This window comes from Saccopteryx leptura, chromosome 1 (genome assembly GCF_036850995.1).
Source record: "Saccopteryx leptura isolate mSacLep1 chromosome 1, mSacLep1_pri_phased_curated, whole genome shotgun sequence".
Lineage (NCBI taxonomy): Eukaryota > Metazoa > Chordata > Mammalia > Chiroptera > Emballonuridae > Saccopteryx > Saccopteryx leptura.
The window spans coordinates 256567633-256589304 of record NC_089503.1 but is presented as its reverse complement, the minus strand read 5'-3'; the positions used below and the strand labels follow the sequence as shown (position 1 = coordinate 256589304).

The 21672-nt window shown below is 51.3% G+C and overlaps 2 protein-coding genes across 2 annotated transcripts; one reads left to right on the top strand and one right to left on the bottom strand.

The window, feature by feature from the left end:
• Positions 1–1453: 1453 nt before the first annotated feature.
• STX10 (syntaxin 10) lies at positions 1454–5451 on the bottom strand. The gene is made up of 8 exons (XM_066347724.1): positions 4158–5451; positions 3732–3913; positions 3499–3581; positions 3360–3422; positions 2295–2402; positions 2095–2201; positions 1909–2003; positions 1454–1821 (listed from the first exon to the last, which is right to left on the bottom strand). Exons 1-8 carry the CDS (start codon positions 4190–4192, stop codon positions 1745–1747), a joined length of 750 nt encoding a protein of 249 aa, XP_066203821.1. The 5' UTR covers positions 4193–5451; the 3' UTR covers positions 1454–1744.
• A 1313-nt stretch (positions 5452–6764) lies between these two features.
• Positions 6765–8990, top strand: IER2 (immediate early response 2). The gene has a single exon (XM_066347737.1). It carries the CDS (start codon positions 7424–7426, stop codon positions 8090–8092), a length of 669 nt encoding a protein of 222 aa, XP_066203834.1. The 5' UTR covers positions 6765–7423; the 3' UTR covers positions 8093–8990.
• Positions 8991–21672: the final 12682 nt, after the last annotated feature.

Here is a 21672-nt window from a genome sequence, read left to right as displayed (position 1 = left end):
AAACAAAACAAAACAAAACAAAAAAACCCGAGGTCACCAGTTTGAGCACAGGGTTGCTAGCTTTAGCGAGGCATCATCAACATGATCCCAAGGTTGCTGGCTTGAGCCCAGCATCGTTGGATTGAGCAAGGCATCATTGGTTTGGCTTGAGCCCGCCCCTCATCAAGGCACATATGAGAAGCAATAAACAACTAAAGTGAAGCAACTATAGTAGCCCTGGTCAGTTGGCTCAGTGGTAGAGCGTCGGCCTGGCGTGCGGAAGTCCCGGGTTCGATTCACGGCCAGGGCACACAGGAGAGGCACCCATCTGCTTCTCCACCCCTCCCCCTCTCCTTCCTCTCTGTCTCTCTCTTCCTCTCCCACAGCCGAGGCTCCACTGGAGCAAGGATGGCCTGGGCGCTGGGGATGGCTCCATAGCCTCTGCCCTAGGCGCTAGAGTGGCTCTGGTCGCACAGAGCGACGCCCCAGACGGGCAGAGCATCGCCCCCTGGTGGGCGTGCCGGGTGGATCCCGGTCGGGCGCATGCGGGAGTGTCTGACTGCCTCCCCATTTCCAGCTTCAGAAAAATACAAAATAAATAAATAAATAAAGTGAAGCAACTATAAATTGATGTTTCTTACCTCTTTCCTCCCTCTCTCTTCCTTCCTCTCTCACTAAAATCAATAATTTTTTTTTTTTTTTTTACAGAGAGTCAGAGATAGGAACAGACAGGAACGGAGAGAGATGAGAAGCATCAATCATTAGTTTTTCGTTGTGACACCTTAGTGGTTCAGTGATTGCTTTCTCATATGTGCCTTGACTGTGGGCCTTCAGCAGACGGAGTAACCCCTTGCTCAAGCCAGCGACCTTGGGTCCAAGCTAGTGACCTTTGCTCAAACCAGATGAGCCCGCGCTCAAGCTGGCGAACTTGGGGTCTCGAACCTGGGTCCTCCGCATCCCAGTCCGATGCTCTATCCACTGTACCACATCAATAATTTTTTTAAAATAAAGTTTATCCAGTTTACAGGAATAATTTTGTATTCAGGAAGGCTCTGGCAAAGCCCTTATATTTACAAATGCTGCATTGTTAGACTGATGCATCAGATGGAATAAGAAACCAAGTCTGCAGTGGAGCCCAGTGTTACTCAGTGGCCCCTCAAAAGTGATCACTCAGCTCCATGGCTAAGGCATTTACCTACCTTGGCAAAAGATGTTTAGATTGAACTTCAAAAGTTCAAGAAAAGTTCATGGCTTGAAATTTTCAATGATAATAAAATCATCCATCACAAAAAACAAGAAATAAACCAGAAGAGTTTTTTCTGTATCCAACAGTGACCACTGAAATCTCCAACATGTACACATACACACACACATCACATCTGGGCCACAGTGCATGCAAACAGGGCTTAGAATTAGCATTCCCACTCAGAAAGCAGCCACAAGTTTTGAGTCCACATACCATATGATATAAATATGTATAAAAAAGGCTGGAATTTTATTTCTAAGTTGGCACATGTAGAAGGCACAGGGATAAACAATTGGCTGTGGGAAACAGAAACTAGGCAGGGTGTGTCTGAGGTCCCCATACCTCCACCACTCCCTAAGCACAACTGAGAGAGGACCAGTAGTAGGGGCTTCAACTCAGGGCCCTGAGGGTCCCACTGGCTCTGCATGAGAGCCCTGGGACAGCTCCCCAGGCATGACCTCCATCTCCCCAGGCCAGCTCCCCCAGTTTGAGGGATCAGCACCCTGGGGAGGGCCAGGGTCAGAGAGAGAAGAGCAGGATGAGAACCAGAAGAAGCACCCCCAATAGCACCACAATTGCACACCACTGTCGGCGATCTGGGGGTGAGAGGATCAGAAGTCATAGGGGAAGTGGTACCATCCCACGTCCTCCACCCTCCAAATTGCTTCCCCCAGGGAACTCACCACTTGTCATGTGGGATACTTTGGCCATCTTCCTGAGAACCCCATCCATCCGGGACTGAGTGTGCTCCATTTCATGAACAAAGGCATCCAGCATGCTGCCAAGACCAAGATGGTGTCAGCCCTCAAAGGGTCCCCCTGAGCAGCCAGCCTCAGGCTCCCGGCCCACCCTGGGGGTCCTGGCCTCACATGCCCTGCTCATCCAGCTCTTCCCCAACACGGCCAGACATGTGTTTCAGAACCCTGATGCTCCCAGACACCATTTCCAGCTGTTGGTCCTGTTGGTCCATGATCAACTGCAGGTTGGAGATGTGAGAACTGCTGTCACCAGAGAGCCCTGAGCTGTCCCCAGGGTCTTCCAGCCCATGGCTCCGACCACCGACACAAACCTGCTGTGTGACCTGCTGCTCCTCAATGTAGCGAGAGGTGGCTGAGACCATGCTGGCATCCAGCAGGTCACTAGATGACTTCTCAACAACTGGCTTGCCCGTCAGCATCTGGGGTGGGGGGCACAGACCACAGGCTCAGGGAGGGACACCCACTCACCATATAGCCATACACAGGCAAATCTAGACTCGTTAGTCAGTAAGGCAGTCTCTGAAATGGGATGGCCTGTGTTTCCCAGACCCTCTTACTAGCAAGGTGACTGACCCCAAGGCCAAACCAACTGACCTCCCTGTGCATGTTTTCTCACCTATAAAATAAGAAAAACCACTGGAATGAGGAAATAAATTAATCCATGAAGAACATGTATTCCCATTTAAACAGGTGTATGTAAGAATCTGGATTTTAATTCCCAAAGCAGCACACCAGGAAGGCACATGGACACTGCTACAGGACTCCAAGCCAGTGTGGGCCTCAGCTCTCCCAACCTCCTAGACCCCATATGGACTTATGACGGGACAGGACGAGGCTGGTGGTTTCACAACATGCAAAGAATGAGCATACAATACAGAGGGGGAAAGGTGTACAGACAGGCAGCAGGGAGCATGCACACAAAAGGAATGAGCAGGCACACACAAAGCAAGCACACCCACAGAAGGAAAGGCTGTGCATGCACAAGGCAGACAGAATACACTCAGAGGCCAAGTTCACATGCTCAGATAGGTCAAGTGTGAACAAAGAAGGAAAAAAAAAAGGTAGGCATATATGCTGGAAACAGTAGCACAGAGAACAAAGAAAAGGGGTAGTTACAGAGACCAACCCACCCATCCTGGTAAACCAGTATAGAACTCCAGAAGGCAGAAAGGCGTACACAATCAGTGAGGGCTCAGGTGTGCACACACAGAAAGCAGGCATGTAGACAGCCAAGAGAACTGCACACAGAAAGGATGAGCACTGACACATATGGTACAGACATAAATACACTTTCCCAGGAAACAAGTGAACACACCCAGAGGACAGGGTCAGCCAAATGATCTTTCAGGTGAGGATGTTGGGTCAGGATGCCTTACCTCTCTATTATTTCTCTCCATGAAGGCTACAGCTGCTGGGCTGGCCATATAGTCTTTCATTTCCTGGGGGTGAGAACAGTATCAGAGTGTAAAGACACCCCCACATCCCCACCCTCATCCCATCGGAACCTTATCTCACCTGGACTGTCTCCCGCATCCGCCCCACAAACACCTTCCTCTCCTGCAGGTCTCCAGCTGGGAGCTTGAACTTGCCTGGGTTGGCTTCCACTATGCGTAGGCCACAAGTCAGGAGTCAAGGCCACAGCCAGACACAAGTCCCTCCTCTGACTCAAAGCCTTCAACCCCTCCCTGGTGTCCAGCCTCCCAGCTCCCCCTGCCACTGCAATGGGCTTTCCCAGGCCGCCCTCCAACCCCCCAGGATATCGATGGTCTCTTCCAGGTCCTCGAGGTCCCACTCGATGCTGCGCAGACCATTCCGCAGCTCATTGGTTGTCCAATCCAGCTCCTCGCGTCCGACCGCGGCACCTTCCTGCAGGAGCTCGCACCAACGCTGGTACAGCCCAAGAGCTGTGTTCACCGCCTTCTGCACCTCACTGCAGGCAAGGGCACAGCGGATGCGGCTTGGGGCAGGTGGGCCTTCAGCCAGCCGCTGCGTCTCCAAATGGGGGTGTGTGTGTTCAAAGGACCCCCACATCCCCCTGCGTACCTCTCCCACTCGGCCACAGGGCGATCCCGACCCGCGGACCCTCGGTCCGCCTGGCATGCTGCGGGTCGCATCCGGGCACTGGGTGGCAGGGGCCCGAGCACCTTCTGCCCTCCCCCATCATTGTCACTCACCCTCGGACTACAAAAAACGGGTCTTCGAAAGACATGTCACCACCCCCCCTCTTGGAGGCGAGTCCCCTCCTCTCTGAGCCTTGCTAGCTGGTTTCCTCCCAGTCGTGAAGAACGCGCCAGCCCCGCCCCGTCACGTGACCCATGCCACCATCGAGAGCGGGACTTCCAGGAGAAAGAGATACTTCGGAGGCCGTAAGTGCGGAACTACCGCCCCCTCCGCGGCCATCTTGGTTGTGAGCAGAGACGGCTTTCTGTGCGCATACCCTTTCCCTTCGTGTCAGTGTATCCTGCCGCCGCAACTCTTGCCATAGTTCTATGTGGCCCGACTAGAGTTGAACTCGGAATCTCTGGGGTCGAGACCTAGGCCCCTCGAATTCTTGCAACGCAACCTCAGTTTTCCCTTCAGCGCAATGTAAATAATAATAGCCTCCCTGGAAGCAGACGAGATTGTGGCTGAGGAAGGGACTCGTTCGATTCATAGATTCTCTTAACGGACACCCTGAGCCTGTATCTATAACCTGTCCTGGGAGATCGTCCCAACCCAGGGTCGGGACGGGAAGGGAAGGTTTGGGAAGGCTCGGGGGAGAGGTGGTCGTCTCCACCTCCCGACGGGCGGGGTGAAATGCGGGCATTCTGTGAGTAGTTCTGCTGAACACCCCTCCTCTCTTTTCCTGTGGAGGAGGGACAAATCAAGGTCACTCTGGGGCGGGGTGGACATTGGTGGGCGCCCCGGAGATGCTCCAGGAAGATGGAATCTCACTGGATGCAAGCCTGGGGGTGTCGCGGGAGGGAGGTGTGGTGGTGGCTCTGAGGGTTGTCTCTTGAAGAGTCCTCTGCGTGAGCGGTCTCCGTCTGGGAGGGCTCAAAGGGGTCTGTTACAGAGGGAGGTTCTTTGCGGGATCTTCGGGAAAGCACTTTTTTGAGCGGTGCGGGGGAAACGATAGCCTGAATGAGATCGTGATCTCCCTCTGAAGGGTAGTCGAGATCTCTGAAAAAGTCATCCGAAGTCACCCCTGTGTGTGTCAAGAGTTGCTGTGTGGAGTATTAGTATAGTACTTGGCCCGTAGCTCAGTTGGTTACAGCGTCGTCCAGATATATCAAGGTTGCGGGTTCGATTTCCGGCCAGGGCACAGACGGTTAGAGACCAATGGACGCACAACTAGGTGGAACAACAAATGAACGCTCCGCCCGCTCGCTCTCTTAAATCAATCAATTAAAAACAAAAGAATCAACTAATGAATGCACAAATAAGTCGGACAGTACATCGATATTTATCTCTCCCTTTCCTCTCTCTGTAAAAATCAATAAAAAATTAAAGAGAAAGAGAGAGATAATAACCTGGGCTGGGATATCATTGTGGAGTGTCCGTGGTGCGGGGTAGGGTGGGATGGGACATTCTCAGCCGGTCACCACAGTATGTGGCAGGAAAGGTTGCAGAATGGGGACAGCTGAATAGGGTATTTTAGGGAAGAATCCCTATGGGCGGGACCTAAGCGTCTTCCAAGTGTGCATGAGAGAATTTTTGAGGGAAGGAGCGGTAATATCTGCGAGGAGACCTTGTTGAGAGAAGTAACTGTGGGGAAACGGGTGAAGGGGTCCTCAACGAGTCGCCCCTAGTGTTGGCAAGGTCTTTGTGTAGGGTCTCTAGGAGATAACATCAGTGGGAACCCTAACGTCACCCGCCCACGGAGAGCATCCTGGAGAGGCGTCACCCCTTCCTGGCCTCCCGGGAAGCGAAACTGTCGCCGGCCCTGCTATACACGGCTGGTCCCGGAAGCCGGGGGGCTCCTACTAGCGTTAGTTGCAGGGAGAGGTTGGAAACGAAAGAGGCCTATAGGGAAGCCAAGGCCCCACCTACATCCGCCCACCCGGAAAAGGCCAGCCATAGCTTCGTATGGAGATCCCGACCCCTGTCCTTATATGGGCAGCCGGAAGCGTCTCTGGCGCCTGCCCTACGTCATTACTTCCAAATTTAGTGCAGGATGTTGCCGGGAAAATGAAGCGGGAAGGCTCTGCTCTCCCGTCCGGTGGGCAGAGCCTCCTCTTAAAGGGCCCGCGCCACGAATGAGTAGAGCCATTGAAACAATTTTGCAGGTTTTTTTTGAGGAACAGAAATAGGTTTTCTAGCAGAGCTAGTGCGTGAGGGAGGGCGGGGCCGATGTTTTTTTTCTCTACGTTGCTCAGTTTTCGGCTCTTACCGCAACCGCGCCTCCCGGGGTGCAGAGGCGGAGCACTGCCGCGTTAAGTGGCGGCACCCCGGTGTTCACCCGGGTGTGGTACGGCCAGATCCTCCACCTTGAGAGCGCCAAACCCATCCGTGGCCCTTGTGCGTAAGGAAACTGGGAAGATTCTCAGTGAGGAGAGCTGAGATGGCAGGACGGGCTGCGCTGATGTCTGCAGACTTCCGCCGCCCGTGGAGCGGGCAGCTTTGCCCTGGAACCACTCAGCTTGCCTTCCTCCTTACCGCTTACGGACAAGGAGAGCGAGAAAGGCTGGCCTACGCTAGATACTGTATTGCTGGAAGTTCCATTGGCCTCCTTTCAGTGCAGTTGGTCCATTTGTTCGTTTAGCAAATATTAGACTAGTCAGTCCGCCTGCGTTTCTCCACGTGAAGAAATCAGGTATAAAAACAGTACCCTCCGCGGAGTGGAGGTGAGGTATCAGTAAGACATTTATGAAAGTATAGTCTTTAACATCTCTTGGCACGTAGTAAACACTTAAGTTTTACCATCGTTATTGGTTCAAAAACACTAATGTGACGCCTGGAATTTGTACCGACGGGAGATGTACGGGTTCGAACCCGGGTATTCCCCGGTGCAAAGGGAAACTAGCCGCCTACGACCTGCTGAGGCATGCAAACTCGAGCACGTGGGTAGGCTCTGAGCCCCTGAGCCTGCTCCCCTGGGCTGGCGGGCAGGTGCGTGGCAGGGAGGACTGAGAAAGGAAACCACCCCAAGAACTAACAGTGGACTGGAGAACGCTTCTCATCGTCCCGGCTCGTGTCCCTTTTGTCCGTCCGGTAAATTCCACCCTGTCGCTTTAAGGCGTCTTAGGCCGGGACGGGGGTGGAAAGCCCGATGCGGCGCTCTGATTGGGCGGGGTGTCTCCGTGACGTTACTCCGGGTACAAATGAGCCCCCGTGGCGGGCGCCGGGGCAGAGCTTTCTAGTTGCATTACGGGTTAGTTGTTTTGCCGAGAAAAGCGTGATTGAGTGCGTTGCTTAGAGTGCACCTGCTCAGCAGGGGAGTTCCCAACGTCAAGTCGCTATGGAGGTGCAGAAGGAGGCGCAACGCATCATGACCCTGTCGGTGTGGAAGATATACCATTCGCGCATGCAGCGCGGAGGGCTGCGGCTGCATCGGAGTCTGCAGTTGTCGCTGGTCATGCGTAGCGCCCGGGAGCTCTATCTCTCTGCCAAGGTGGAAGCCCACGAGCAGCCCGAGATGCCCTCGCCGCCCGCCCGCTCCCCTGACCCTCGTCTGCAACCACCGCAGGAAGCGGAGGTAGCGCCCCCCGACGGTAAACAACCCTGCCTGGAGTCTATGGACACGCAGGAGGCGCCGAGAGCCGAGGAGACCCCTGCCCGCTGTGTCCCGCGTCCTGCCAAAGTCAGCCGCAAGCGGCGGAACAGCAGCCTGAGCGATGGCGGGGACGCTGGACTGGTCCCGAATAAAAAAGCCCGTCTAGATAAAGAGGACGCGGGGGAAGGGGAGTCTTCGGAGGCCTCCGATAGGCTACAGCCTCCTCCCTCGCAAGCGGAGGGCGCCTTCCCCAATCTGGCGCGTGTCCTACAGAGGCGCTTCACCGGCCTCCTGAACTGCAGCCCCGCCGCCCCCCCGACGGTGCCACCACCGCCGGCATGCGAGGCTAAGCCGATCTGCCGGCCAGCGGACAGCATGCTGAACGTGCTCGTGCGGGCCGTGGTGGCTTTCTGACGGCGCTGCCGGAGCCAAGAACGCGGACCGAACCGTCGGCCCGAGTGCACAGACAAGAGGCCAGGCCACCCTCTGCGGGATCGCCCATGAAACGGTGGAGAGGAGCCGCGGCCCGGGCTGATGAGAGGACTGGAGAGGGACTATGCCCCTGGGGAGTCCTCGCCACCCGTTTGCAGCGGCGGCGCCAAGAAGCCAGCGGGGGTGCAGGCACCTTCCTCCGAGACCTGCCGCGCCCACAGGTGCTGTCTTAACCGACGGGGACATAACATTTCCATCTCCTTTTGAGACTGGGAGAGGGAGGCTTGGTTCCTGAAATTCCTCAGGGTCGGACTTATTTTTTTTTTACTGAGGGCTGTGCTGTCCTTTCAAGGTTTTCCTATAGTTGGTGTTTTCGTTCCCAAGTCAGAGCATTCTAGGCACTCTTCTTCATCCTCCAATGACATACTGATGCAAGCGGTCAGGTTGCGTCATGGGGCAGACGTGAGGAGCTTCCTGTTGCCTTGCGTGGGTGTGGGGCCTAGGAGAAGGGTTGCCTGAGTCACTTAGACCCCGTGTGTTTCCCCCCTTGGGCCCCTATGCCTTCGGGGGAGGGGGATGCTGGGTCTAATTTAAGTTAAATTTTTTCTCATTTGGTGTATTCAAGGTGGGGTCGTGACCCTCCCTCAGACACAACCCAGAAGATCTTGGTCTGAGTCACAAAAATGGGGATAGGGGGTGTTCAGATCGCTGTAAGGATGAGGTGGGACCAGTTGCTGGTGAGACTGGGCCAAATTGGGGAGATGGAGATTCTAGCGAGGACGCTCTGTGGGTCTGTTTACTCTGGTGGGCCCTGTTTAACTCTTATCTGGCATTTTGCGAGAGTCGCCAGATACGAAAATAAAGACTATTTGAATAAAAAGTCGGCTGTTTAGTTTTCTTCCCAGGTGAGGGAGGGCCGGGGTTAAGGGGTCAGTTGCTGGGGTAGGCAGCTTGTTATGGCCGCCAAAACCTGTCTGATCTGCTTCCACGTGAGCGAAAGGGGACTGGGCCCCCTGTTCTCCATCGGAACTCTTCAGTGCTGGGTGACTTGGGTTTTCGGAGTCCTTAAGCCTCCGACGTGTGTGGGTTCCTGAAAAATTAACCTACAAGCCTGGGGGGGGGGGGAACTTTCGGAGTTAAGACGTTTGAGGGGGGATACTGCTGGGGACAGTGCCCCATGCGTATTTGGGGAACCACGCCTCCTTTCTAAACTTTGAACGAGGGCAGAAGCCCCCCTCCCCGCCGCACTTGACCAATTAAATCAGCTCTGGCGGGGGGGGGGGGGGGTCCAGGAAGCTGAGCAGGTAAGCTTTAGTGCTCTTTATGCGGTGTACCAATCTCTAGCTGTGAAATTGTGCCGCTCAGACAGGTAAGCTGATAGCTCGTTTCCTCATCTGTGGAGTCGGCCTTTAAACAGCTTCCCCATGACGAGGTTGTAAGTTTAGAAATGCTTGTGGGAGATCTTGTTACTTGCTTTGGCCCCATGCCAGCTCCAGGTTAGCCACCCCAGGGGAGAAAGTCCTCATAATTCACTCAGCACTGGCCCAGGAGAGGGGCTGTTGGGAGAACAAAGAAGTCGCAGGTATGGGGAGAGGGTGGCAGGGAGTACGGAAAAGCACCCGCCCCACCCCCGGACGGCTTGATTTCCACCGCGGACTTCCCATGACCCAGGGGGATCTGACACAGAGGCGGGGACGTGGAAGGAGGAGTATGCAGAGGAGGAGCAGACTCACCCTAGTCCCCCCACCCCACGTTGCCTCCAGCCTTTTCCACCCTCCACCCTACCCCGGGGGGAATCTAGCCTAGCTAGCCTCCGTGGCCTCTTGATTCCCAGAAGTGGGAGATTTAGCACCACCTACTTGGAGGCCTGACCCAGAATTCCTTAGTGGAACGTAGAGGGACTGAAGCCCCACACCACAACGGTAGCTCAATGTGTTCGCACAGAAGCAACTCCCCGAGAACCTGGCCCAGCCCCAGGAAGTCGCCGGCCTCTGGGGAGGAGGCCTCACTGTGCATCCTGTCACAGGAACCGCCAGCCCTTCCTTCCATGGGAAGCGGCTTGGCCTACTCCCGCCGGAGCCGCTTGGGCGTTTCCGGTGCGGGCCACAGGCGAGAGGTGCTGGGGAGTGGGGGCTGGAGACAGTGCAGTGGGATACTGACCAGCACCTCACACACGCACATCCCCTTAAGATATACTCCTCCCCGAGATCTGATTTCACCCATCAGAATAGGCAAAATTGAAAACTTGTCACAATTTCCCCTGGAGACGTCGGCGGCTTCAACATCCTCCTTTGCTAGGTAGGGGCGTCAAACTTCGGCAATCCCCATTTCCCTTCCACTTTTTCCCAGATTCTCAACCCACCCCCAACCCCGGACGCCCCCAGCGTGGTCTCAGCCTCCCCATGTGGCTCCTAAATCCTGCCCCGCATTTGTGAAGTTGGGGTCGCTTCCAAGCTCTGAAGATTTAGGAAAAATCAGAAGGGATCGGGTTGGGGGCGAGGGGCGTGGCCTAGGCCGCCTATTACACTGCGAGATTTTGCAAATTTTTCCATGCGTAGAGCGGGAGGCGGGGCCGGCAAGGGGAGAAGAACTGGAGGCGGGTTAATTTGCATGCTCCGCCCACTTGCGATTGACACCCAGATTGCCAACACCCCATCCCCACCCCCACCCTGGCCAGTGACTCAGCCTGAGACTTTAATTTCCTTGCGGAGATCAAGTTCCTGCCCCACCGGGCTGGCTGCTAGACTGAGTCTGGCATCTTACCCCCTCTGGCGGGCACCTCGCCCAAGTTCCTGGAACCGGGCAAACCGGTTTAGATGCTGTTTCTGGGGTGGTCCGACCTGTGGCCAGGCCCTTTCACAGTTCAACCAAGACAGAACAGGACGCCCGTCCCTCCCACCCCTGCATACAGCAAAGGCGGGAGAGGATCTCAGGATAGGAACACGACTAGAACTGTCTCCTATTGACTCTCCTGCAGGACAATAGTCTCTGAGCCTGTTTACAGATTTGTAAAAAATGGACGTTAGAAGGATCTACCTCAAAGGAAAGTTGCAAAGGCATCATATATTCACAAAACTAAGTTGTAATCATCTGCTAGACTTGTGTCTGCCCTCTTTTTTTTTTTAATTATTTATTTAATCATTTTAGAGGAAAGAGAGAGAGGGAGTGGGAGAGAGAGAGAGAAGTGGGGGAGGAGCAGGAAGCATCAACTCCCATATGTGCCTTGACAGGGCAAGCCCAGGGTTTCAAATCGGTGACCTCAGCAGTCCACGTCGACACATTATCCACTGCGCCACCACAGGTCAGGCTGTCTCTGCCCTCTTGAAGACCAAAGCTAGAAGATGAGACAAACCTAGAAACAAATGTAAAATTGTAGTTGTGATAAATACTACCAAAAAATAAAAAAATAAAAGGGAGCTGTGGCCAGATAGCTCAGTTGGTTAAAGTGTCACCTGGGTCAGGGCACATACAAGAGTCAACCAATGAATAAAAAAGTGGAACAACAAATCGATGTTTCACTCTTTCTCTCCCTCTCCACTCTCTCTAAAATCAATCAATTAAAAAATAGGCCCTGGCCGGTTGGCTCAGTGGTAGAGCGTCGGCCTGGCGTGCAGCAGTGCCGGGTTCGATTCCCGGCCAGGGCACACAGGAGAAGCGCCCATCTGCTTCTCCACCCCTCCCCCTCTCCTTCCTCTCTGTCTCTCTCTGTCCCTCCCACAGCCAAGGCTCCATTGGAGCAAGGATGGCCCGCGCTGGGGATGGCTCCATGGCCTCTGCCTCAGGCGCTAGAGTGGCTCTGGTCACAACAGAGCAACGCCCAGGATGAGCAGAACATCGCCCCCTGGTGGGCATGCTGGGTGGATCCCGGTCGGGCACATGTGGGAGTCTGACTGCCTCCCTGTTTCCAGCTTTAGAAAAATACAAAATAAATAAATAAATAAAATAAAATAAAAGTAGTTTGTGATCTGAGTGTCAATAAACACAGGAATTTTGGATCAAAATGAGGGGCAGACAAGGAACACTTTCCTGATGATTTGCCCTTAAGCTGGGGTGACTTATAGCTAGGTGAATATGGAAGGGAAAAGACTCTAAGGAGAGAGCATATATAAAGGCCCTGTGGCTGGGAAGACAAAATAGGAGGAACAAAAAAATAGGTCAGTATAGCTAGAGAGTGATGCAAGATTAAGCCAGAGGTGGATGGGACAGATACAGCAGGACAGTCGTAGGGTTCTTCTCCCTCTTCCAGAAACAGGATTTTCCTAACTCTGGGGCAGTGGGCAAAGTGATTTGGTGTTTTTTATTTTTTTTTATTTTGTATTTTTTCTGAAGTTGGAAACGGGGAGGCAGTCAGACAGACTCCTGCATGCGCCCGACCAGAATCCACTCGGCACACTCACCAGAGGGTGATGCTCTGCCCATCTGGGGCGTCGCTCTGTTGCAACCAGAGCCATTCTAGTGCCTGAGGCAGAGGCCACAGAGCCATCCTCGGCCAACTTTGCTCCAATGGAGCCTTGGCTGCGGAGGGGAAGAGAGAGACAGAGAGGAAGGAGAGGGGGAGGGGTGGAGAAGCAGATGGGCGCTTCTCCTGTGTGCCCTGGCCGGGAATCGAACCCCGCACTCCTGCACGCCAGGCTGATGCTCTACCACTGAGCCAACCGGCCAGGGCCAGATATGGTGTTTTTTAAATAACGTAGAATGCATCTCTCAGCCTCTTTTTCATCTTTCCGTCCCAACTAGTTCTCTGACTTAGTCTTCCTCCTTTGGCAACAGCCCACCTTTTAACCTTGCTTATCTTCCTTTGTAACTAAGAAAACTGTCTGGAACCTCACACTGGCTACTGTTTCAGCAGGATCTTATGACAATGTTTCATTTCATTGTAGCTGTTATGAACTATTACCATCTTAAGTATGGTGATTAACTTACCATTAAGTTTTAAAAATTAGATATATAAGAGTACAGTTAGATCTGATGAAAACCTTGACCTCCCCTTGCCTGACCTGTGGTGGTGCAGTGGATAAAGCATCGACCTGGAACGCTGAGAAATTCTGAGTTTGTCAGGTCAAAGCACATACAGGAAGCAACTATGAGTTGATGTTTCCTGCTCTTCCCCTCCTTTTTTTCCCTTTTCTTTCTTTCTCTCTATCTCTACTCTCTCTAAAATAAATAAATAAAATCTTTTAAGAAACGTATTTTTTAAGACTTTATTCATTTAAGGGGGGGCAGGAAGCATCAACTCCCGTATGTGCCTTGACCAGCAAGCCCAGGGTTTCAAACCTGTGACCTCAGCATTCTAGGTCGAGCCTTTATCCACTGCACATAACAGGGCAGGGTTTAGAAACTTAAAAAAAAAAAAAAAATCCTGACCCTCAACTTTCTGAAGTTTGAAAAATTCTATTCTAAGAGCTATGGAAAGCCATTAATTAAATGAGGTAATAAATCTTAAGCATTTAGCACCTGCTTACCCCAGACAACCTCATTCACTCATTTTGGCATGGGTTGGATATTCACTCATGAAATTGACATTTAAATAGGGGTGCAGATGCTAAACAAAACATAAACATATCCTTTCAAAGGGTGAACAGTGTTCTTAGGAAGACTGGGCAGAGTGGTAGAGTGGGATGCTGTTGAATAAACACATGTTTTTTAAGTTTGCTTGCTTGTATTGGGGCAGCGCCCCACGTGTGTATAGTCTAAGGAAGGCTCTGGTGCTTGGCCTCAGGGTGGCAGATTGCAAATTGCGAATTGCCTTCCTACTTGGGAGGAGCAATTGTTTGCTATTGTTTGCTGGAGAAGGTTTTTTTTTTTTCCCCTCAGATTGTTTTGCTGGGCAGAGGAGTGCAGAGAAAATCCAGAGAGAGAATTGAGAGAGAGGGAGTGCTGAAGGCTTTGGGGAGTCCTGAGATTTTGGCCCCACCTGTTTGGCTAGGATGCTGAGGCTTGTGGGGGCCTGTGAGTCCAGGTGAGTCCAGACTGCTGAGGGGCTTGGGAGCCCTGCCTGTTTGCTCGTCCACCGTTACGAGATTTTAATAAACGTAATGGCCCATCATTTTCTGGCTCCACAGTTCCTTTACTGTCTGCCCCAATTCAATAAGAACCTGCATGGCCATGGCGGCGGCCACTGTCCTTACAGATGCTGTGTTTTTTTGTATTTTTTTCTGAAGCTGGAAACGGGGAAACGGAGAGAGACAGTCAGACAGACTCCCGCATGCGCCCGACCGGGATCCACCCGGCACACCCACCAGGGGCCCGGGGTCCACCCGGCACACCCACCAGGGGCGATGCTCTGCTGAGACCAGAGCCACTCCAGTGCCTGGGGCAGAGGCCAAGGAGCCATCCCCAGCGCCCGGGCCATCCTTGCTCCAATGGAGCCTTGGCTGCAGGAGGGGAAGAGAGAGACAGAGAGGAAGGGGAGGGGGGGGGAGAAGCAAATGGGCGCTTCTCCTATGTGCCCTGGCCGGGAATCAAACCCGGGTCCCCCGCACACCAGGCCGACGCTCTACTGCTGAGCCAACCGGCCAGGGCCTACAGATGCTGTTTTACTTTTATTTTAAACATTTTTATTTATTGATTTTAGAGAGAGGAGAGAGATAAAGGAGGGAGGAGCAGGAAGCATCAACTTTGTAGTAGTTGCTTCCCATTTGTGCCTTGACCAGGCAAGCGTAGGGTTTCAAACTGGAGACCTCAGCATTCCAGGTCGACAGTTTATCCACAGCACCACCACAGGTCAGGTGGTATGCTATTTAGATCAGGTAGCCAGAGAAGTCCTCCTAAGGAGGTGACATTTCAGCAGAAACCTGAAGAAAGTGAGGATGGATAGACATGTGGGTATCTTAGAGAAGGGTATTACAGACAGAAGGAACAAGTGCAAAGGCCCTATGGCTAGAACACATTTGGCCTGTTCTGCAAGCGGAAAGGAGGCCAGTGTAGAAGAAGCAGAAGAGAGCCAGGAGAGTGAGATAATCCAGTTTCTGTTTTATAAGGTCTATAAGATTGGTACAGCCATTGTGTAGAATACATTATGGGGGTCAAGGGCAAGGAGGAAGCTACTGCACTAATCCAGGTGAGAGGTGATATAGCCATGAGTATGGGGAAGACTTGGAATGGGATGATAAACCTAAGTCTGACCTGTAGTGGTGCAGTGGGTAAAGAATTCGACTTGGAATGAGATCACCAGTTCAAAACCCTAGGCTTGCCTGGTTAAGGCACATATGGGATGCAACTAAACTACTATGTTGATGCTTCCTATTCCTCCCCACCCCTCTTCCTCTGTGTCTCTCTCCTCTCTCTAAAAATCAGCTGTCGGGAGCCGATCCACTAATGCTGGCTAACTAGGTCACAGCAGGAGAAGATCCACAACTGCTGGTTGACAAAGTCACAGCAAAAGAAGATAGAGTCACCGCAGTAAAGACCAACAGCTGCGGGTTGACAAAGTCACCGCAAGGAAAGGCACAACGATACTTCCCCCTTTAATCTTTTGAATTAATCTGGCCTTATATCCCCCCTTTTTCTGGGTGTGTGCTATTATTTGTGGCACAGGGATAATAGTACCGTGCTTTCCCTGTAGATTTGTAGTAATTTCTTTGGAAATGAGACAGAAGGTGTAAGTTCCACAGAAAAGCCTGTAAGCCCCTTGATCTGGGCTCGTAAACATAAGAGGCTGGCTATGATATCCCTCGTAAAGGGTTAAGTTTGTAGGAGAATTTCTTCTTAATCATGTTAGAAAGAATAGATTGTGACTTGTGAATGGGTAGAAGGCAGTGGCTGTGCACAGAGCACCTTTTGGCCTTCACTTAATTCATCATTTTTCCTCCCTAGCCTTTTCAGGTGATAGAGTAGAGAAACTTTCCTTTCTTCTTGCTTATTTGATCTGCAGATAGTGGTACACTCTAAGAAGAATATAGTTAGAACTTAACTAGTGTGTGAATATAGTAAATAAATAAAATTTGACTAGACAATAGAATCTTAGGTAAGGTGTTATGGAATGGCCCGTTGCGTGGCCTGGGATGGGAATGCAGTCAGCAAGAAAAGAATGTTTTGCTAAGAGAATTGTTTTATGACTGAAGGCAGTTGCTGGGCTTTCTCAGTGAGACACTCTCATGAGGTTTGTATACCTCCCCAAAAATTCTTTCTTCAGATAATGAGAGGTATGGAAGGGCATACATAGAAGCAATAGCAATTAATGTCTTCTGAAATTATGTTGCTACTAAGCTATCTTGCGAGTGCACTCTATATATCTTTAAGTAAAAGTTACTCTTAATGTTATGTCAATTTCTTAATGGGCAAGCCTTTTGTTATCTTGTGAGGAAAGTTAGGACACTGCATAAACTCAAGGCCATTTGCCTGAGCAAGCGGTGGTCATTTGCTAGTCCTTAATGATTTTGTCTGTTAATCTCTCTCTGCCCCTTGACTCACAACAACAGTAAAGTTGAGTTATTAGTTAGTACTAATCCTTTAAAAGCTTTTACCGATGTTATCGCTATTCAAGTTATTTTTTAATTGTACTTTGAATGATTTGCCACCTGATTTGTAGTTTATAGATATAAATTAACTGTTATCTGGAAACATGTAAACATAGTGAAACAGAAGCAATGATTAATACCATGTAATTGTAACTTGGTGTGTGTGTTATAAAAAAGGAGCTGTACTAGCATTTGGGAGAGATGCCTGGCAGTAAATGCTAACTAGAGAATAAAGAGAAAGAAAAGAATTCGGCTCTCTCACTCGATTTTCGCCGACGCTGTCTCCTCCTGTGGGACCCCTGGATCCCCCCCAGGGCTGGACCCCGGCAATCAGCAAATAAAATATTTAAATAAATAAATCTAGTTGACAGCCCCTGTGACTGGATGCAGTGTGAGAGAAGGGAAAAAGTGATTAGAGGAAGATACCTTAATTGGAAGGTTGGCAGAAAACAAGAATTCTCTTTGGCTCCTGTTCTGTTTAGAACACCTTAGACCCCCAACAAGGAGACTGGGATGGAGAGCTAAATTTGGGAGTCAGCATAGAGGTATCATCTAGAGCCCTGAAACTGAATGAAGCTGCGAGAGGGAAGTGGAGACAGAGGTTCAGGGCCTGAGGCAGGGATCACTGGTAAGGTAGGAGGAAACTAAACTATGAGTGTGGGCCCTGGAGAAGAAAAATAATCACCTCTGCCAAATCACTGGGTTATGACCGACCCCTGAAGCTGGGAGGGGGTGCAGACCCTTGTTCACATTGAGTTACTGAAGAAGAGGAAGCTGTTTTTCAAACTCTGGGCTTAACACAGCATCTGCACACACTTTTCCATACCTATGTATTTATAGTGCCATATGCATTTTTAAATGGCCCTCAGTATTGTCATCCTGGCTGCCAATAATGAAAAAATAACACTCTGTGCCAGGCACTTTACTAAGTACTTTACATGTACTATCTTGCTTAATCTTCACAATGAATCTAAGAAGTAGCAACTATTATTTTCTAAAATTTACAGCCAGAAAAACTATGGCCCAGAGTGGTGAAGTAACTTACTCAAAGTTTCACAGGAAGCAAATACAACTGGCTGTCTGAGCTCAGAAATCTGTGCTCCTTACCCCACAACTTCTGCAGCTGGCTGTCATCACCCTGCATCCTGGTTCTGGGTTATCTCTGTTACCTGTCAAGTTCAGGCCTTTTACCTGGGGGTGGGGGAGGGTTATGGGAATGGATAGTCCACATTAACCAGACCAGTCCAGTTGGATGGGCATATAGGTTGTTTCATATCTGTACCAATTTCAGACAACACTGTATGAACATCCTTCTGGAACCTCCTGCTGGTTCCATGGAGAACCGGCTGATTACAGGATACATGACATGACACTTGTAGTTTTCATACCCATTGTCTAATCAGTTACTCCCCAGAAGGCCTGTCTCAGTAACGCAGTATGTAATGGACTGAAAACTCCAGGCCCCCTCAACATGGGTTACCCACAGATCACCCCCACCTGTGTCCAGGGTTGCTCTTAAGGCACTTTATATGTGTTTCCTGAGGCTCAGCCTAGAGGCTTATTCCACCTACTCTGTTTTTGTTTTACTTTTTATATAGGAGAAAGTTTATTTAGAAAGTCACAGAGGGAGAAGAAATGAGCTTTAGGAAACAAGTTCGGGAGATAAAAGAAGGGGAGTTTAGGAGAAAGAGAAACCCGCCTAAGGGGAGTGGGGCGGGGAAGGGCACAGGCATGCTCTCAGGAGGGAGTGTGCCCACCCTCTCTGTATTAACAGGAGTATAGGTCTCCCCCAAATTGTGTTCAAAAATGCTGAGCTCAGAGGCTAAAGTCCCTACCTGCAGATTCAGAACTGAAGCCTCCCAAGGCTGGTTGGGCCTGACCTGAGGGTTTGGATGGGGCCCCCCTCTCGCTGCCTTCCAGCCTCCAGGCCCATCCCCCCAGGTTAAACCTTTGTCAACTCATCCAAGCATTCTCTGTTTCCCCTCACCCTCACTCCTCCCCTAGGTAGCTCTTGGGTCCCCTAGGCTCTGCCTTCCTTGCCTGCCATCCTACTGGCACCAATTAATTTCCTTCTCAGCCTGTCCACCACATCTGGTTGCCAGCTGCTCGCCTTCACCCTGCCTGCCCCCCAGGGTCTCCCAGGGAAATGCCAACAGCTCTCCTTTTTCCTGTGTCCCCCAAATATAGTCAACCCTACTAAGCACACGCACCTTCCACCTGAATCTGCTAATCAGAAGCTGGGAGTTACGATGTGGAGGAGAGATCTGAAATCAAATGGAGGGGGGGTGGGGTATGAAATTTTCTGAATCAGAGATGCGGGAGGAACGGGGTGGAGGGAGGCAAGAGCTTAAGTTGTAAATAAAGGTTCAAGATCAAAGCCTCTGGCTTCCAGATGAGCAATGAGGGAGAGGGCTGCCCCTCCAGGGTGGGCAGGGCTCAAATTCCCCTTCCTCAGAAACCCCCTGAGAGTCAGTGGTGACAGCTGTACTTCAGCCCTCTCTCATGGAGTTTCCTTTTCCTGTGTTCACACTCCTGGCCCTCCCCAAAGGCTGGCCTGCAGCCGGGAGACACCATCCCAGACCTTCTGAAGGGGCTCCCTTAGAGGGTCTTCCTGGACAAGGGGGCGGGGACTGCTGGAGAACAATGGGCTTCTGTAGCTACAGGTCACCAGGCGCTTCCTGTTAACCCTTTCCTGGAGGGCACCTCCGAGGCCTGGCCTGTTTGGCTGGGACACACACACACACACACACACACACACACACACACACACACGACAAAGCAAGCCAATACACAGCATCTTTTCTGTCCCAAGTCTTGTTTACAAAAGTGATTGGGAAATGGTGAGGTGGATGCAGACCTTGCCCTCCTCATTGGCCTCACAGGGCCAGGTTCTTTCCTCCTCTTTGGCTGAGGATTGTACAGCCAGGGGACCTGGTGTGGCTCACCAGGAATCCTCCGCAGTGTACTCTGAGAAATTGCAGGGTCTCTTGGGCTGGGCTGGGGAACCCAAGTGTCCTAGGTAAATGCAAGGCAAACCTGTTTTCTAACACTGTTCTAGCTGCTCTGCCCAGTTATCTGGGGGTCATGCTCCCTGAGTTCCCTCACTGGTCTGGAGCTTAGTTCCCCTCAGTTTGGAAAGTTCTCCCAGAGGCCTGACAGGAGCACAGGGAAGTCCCAAATGTCTGGAGGGAGCCAAGTTGGAGTCTTGGAAATGCTTTGTTCCCCTTTGGAGCCCTGGGCAGACGTAGGGGAATTAGCTGTATTAATTGAGGCTTCATGCAAAGTCTTTTCAGTTGACAGAGCCAGCCTGAGAAGCAACCTTAGAGACTCTGGGAGCCATCAGGGGCCCTCGAGACACAGCATCTGGCCTCTGTGGCCAGATGGGGGCTTCCAGTTAGCAATAGACCAGATTAGAACATGCCCTGTTTTATTTATTTATTTTTCCTCTCTCTTTTTTTAAGATGTTGTTTTCTCCATTTATTTTATTTTTATTTTTTTGCTTGACTTGTGGTGGCGCAGTGGATAAAGCGTTGACCTGGGATGCTGAGGTCGCCGGTTCGAAACCCTGGGCTTGCCCAGTCAAGGCACATATGGGAGTTGATGCTTCCTGCTCCTCCCCCTCCTCTCTCTCCCTCCTTCTCTAAAAAATGAATAAATAAAATCTTAAAAAAAAAAAAAAAAAAAAGAGGCCCTGGCCGGTTGGCTCAGTGGTAGAGCGTAGGCCTGGTGTGCAGGAGTCCCGGGTTCGATTCCCGGCCAGGGCACACAGGAGAAGCGCCCATCTGCTTCTCCACCCCTCCCCCTCTCCTTCCTCTCTATCTCTCTCTTCCCCTCCCGTAGCCAAGGCTCCACTGGAGCAAAGTTTGCCCGGGCGCTGGGGATGGCTCTGTGGCCTCTGCCTCAGGCGCTAGAATGGCTCTGATTGCAACAGAGCAACGTCCGGGATGGGCAGAGCATTGCCCCCTGGTGGGCATGCCGGGTGGAACCCAGTCGGGCGCATGCGGGAGTCTGACTGCCTCCTCATTTCCAGCTTCGGAAAAATACAAAAAAAAAAAAAAAAAAAAGGAGGTTATTTTATTTTTTTGTGATAGAGACAGAGTCAGAGAGAGGGACAGACAGACAGGAAGGGAGAGAGATGAGAAGCATCAATTCTTTGTTGCAGCTCCTTAGTTGTTAATTGATTGCTTTCTCATATGTGCCTTGACTGGGAGACTACAGCAGACCGTGTGACCCCTTGCTCAATCCAGCAACCTTGAACTCAAGCTGGTGAGCCTTGCTCAAACCAGATGAGCCTGTGCTCATGCTGTCAACCTTGGGGTTTCGAACGTGTGCCCTCTGCATCCCAGTCCAACACTTTATCCACTGCGCCACTGCCTGGTCAGGCAGAACATGCCTTGTTTTATTTATTTATTTTTTAATTTTTTATTCATTTTAGAGAGGAGAGGGAGAGAGAGAGAAAGAGAGGAGAGACAGAGAGAGAGAAGGGGGGAGGAGCTGGAAGCATCAACTCCCATATGTGCCTTGACCAGGCAAGCCCAGGGTTTCGAACCGGCTACCTCAGCATTTCCAGGTCGATGCTTTATCCACTGCGCAACCACAGGTCAGGCCAGAACATGCCCTGTTTTAAAAAGAAACTTTTATCGATGCTGGCTGCCAGCTAGGTACTGCGTGTGGCTTGTAATCACTTAGTTAACTCTCCTGCAAGACTGGGTCAGAATTAAATCAGGCACTTTCACTAGCCCCATTTTAGAGATGAAAGAATTGAGGCACAGCGCAAATGTATGTCTAATAAAACAAAGTCCATTGGTTTTTTCCTCCTCGATTTGGACACTAGAGGAGAGATGGGTAGGGATCTTGTCAAGATCAGTGGACCTTTGCTTCTATATACCCAGCAACTAATATCCTGTTCACAAATAAGGAGAAAGACCCAGGTCTCCCTGTCACCAATGGGCAGCCTTTTCTCTGTCTCCTTGAGTCCATGGGTGAGCATCCACCAAATCTACCCACCAGGTTCCCCTCTTCAGCTTTTTCATACCCACTCACTATCTTTTCTCTCCCTTTCACAGGTGAAAACATCTCCAAGGGCCAATTTGTGCCCTCTCC

What these genes read in the sequence shown, in the direction of transcription:
- STX10 (XM_066347724.1), bottom strand. Translation starts at nt 4,192, where the DNA reads ATGTCTTTCGAAGACCCGTTTTTTGTAGTCCGAGG. An exon ending in GGATGCGGGAGACAGTCCAG is followed by an intron (nt 3,423 to 3,498) that starts GTGAGATAAGGT and finishes TCTCACCCCCAG; the next exon opens with GAAATGAAAGACTATATGGC. An exon ending in AGTATCCCACATGACAAGTG is followed by an intron (nt 1,822 to 1,908) that starts GTGAGTTCCCTG and finishes TCTCACCCCCAG; the next exon opens with ATCGCCGACAGTGGTGTGCA.
- IER2 (XM_066347737.1), top strand. Translation starts at nt 7,424, where the DNA reads ATGGAGGTGCAGAAGGAGGCGCAACGCATCATGACCCTGTCGGTGTGG.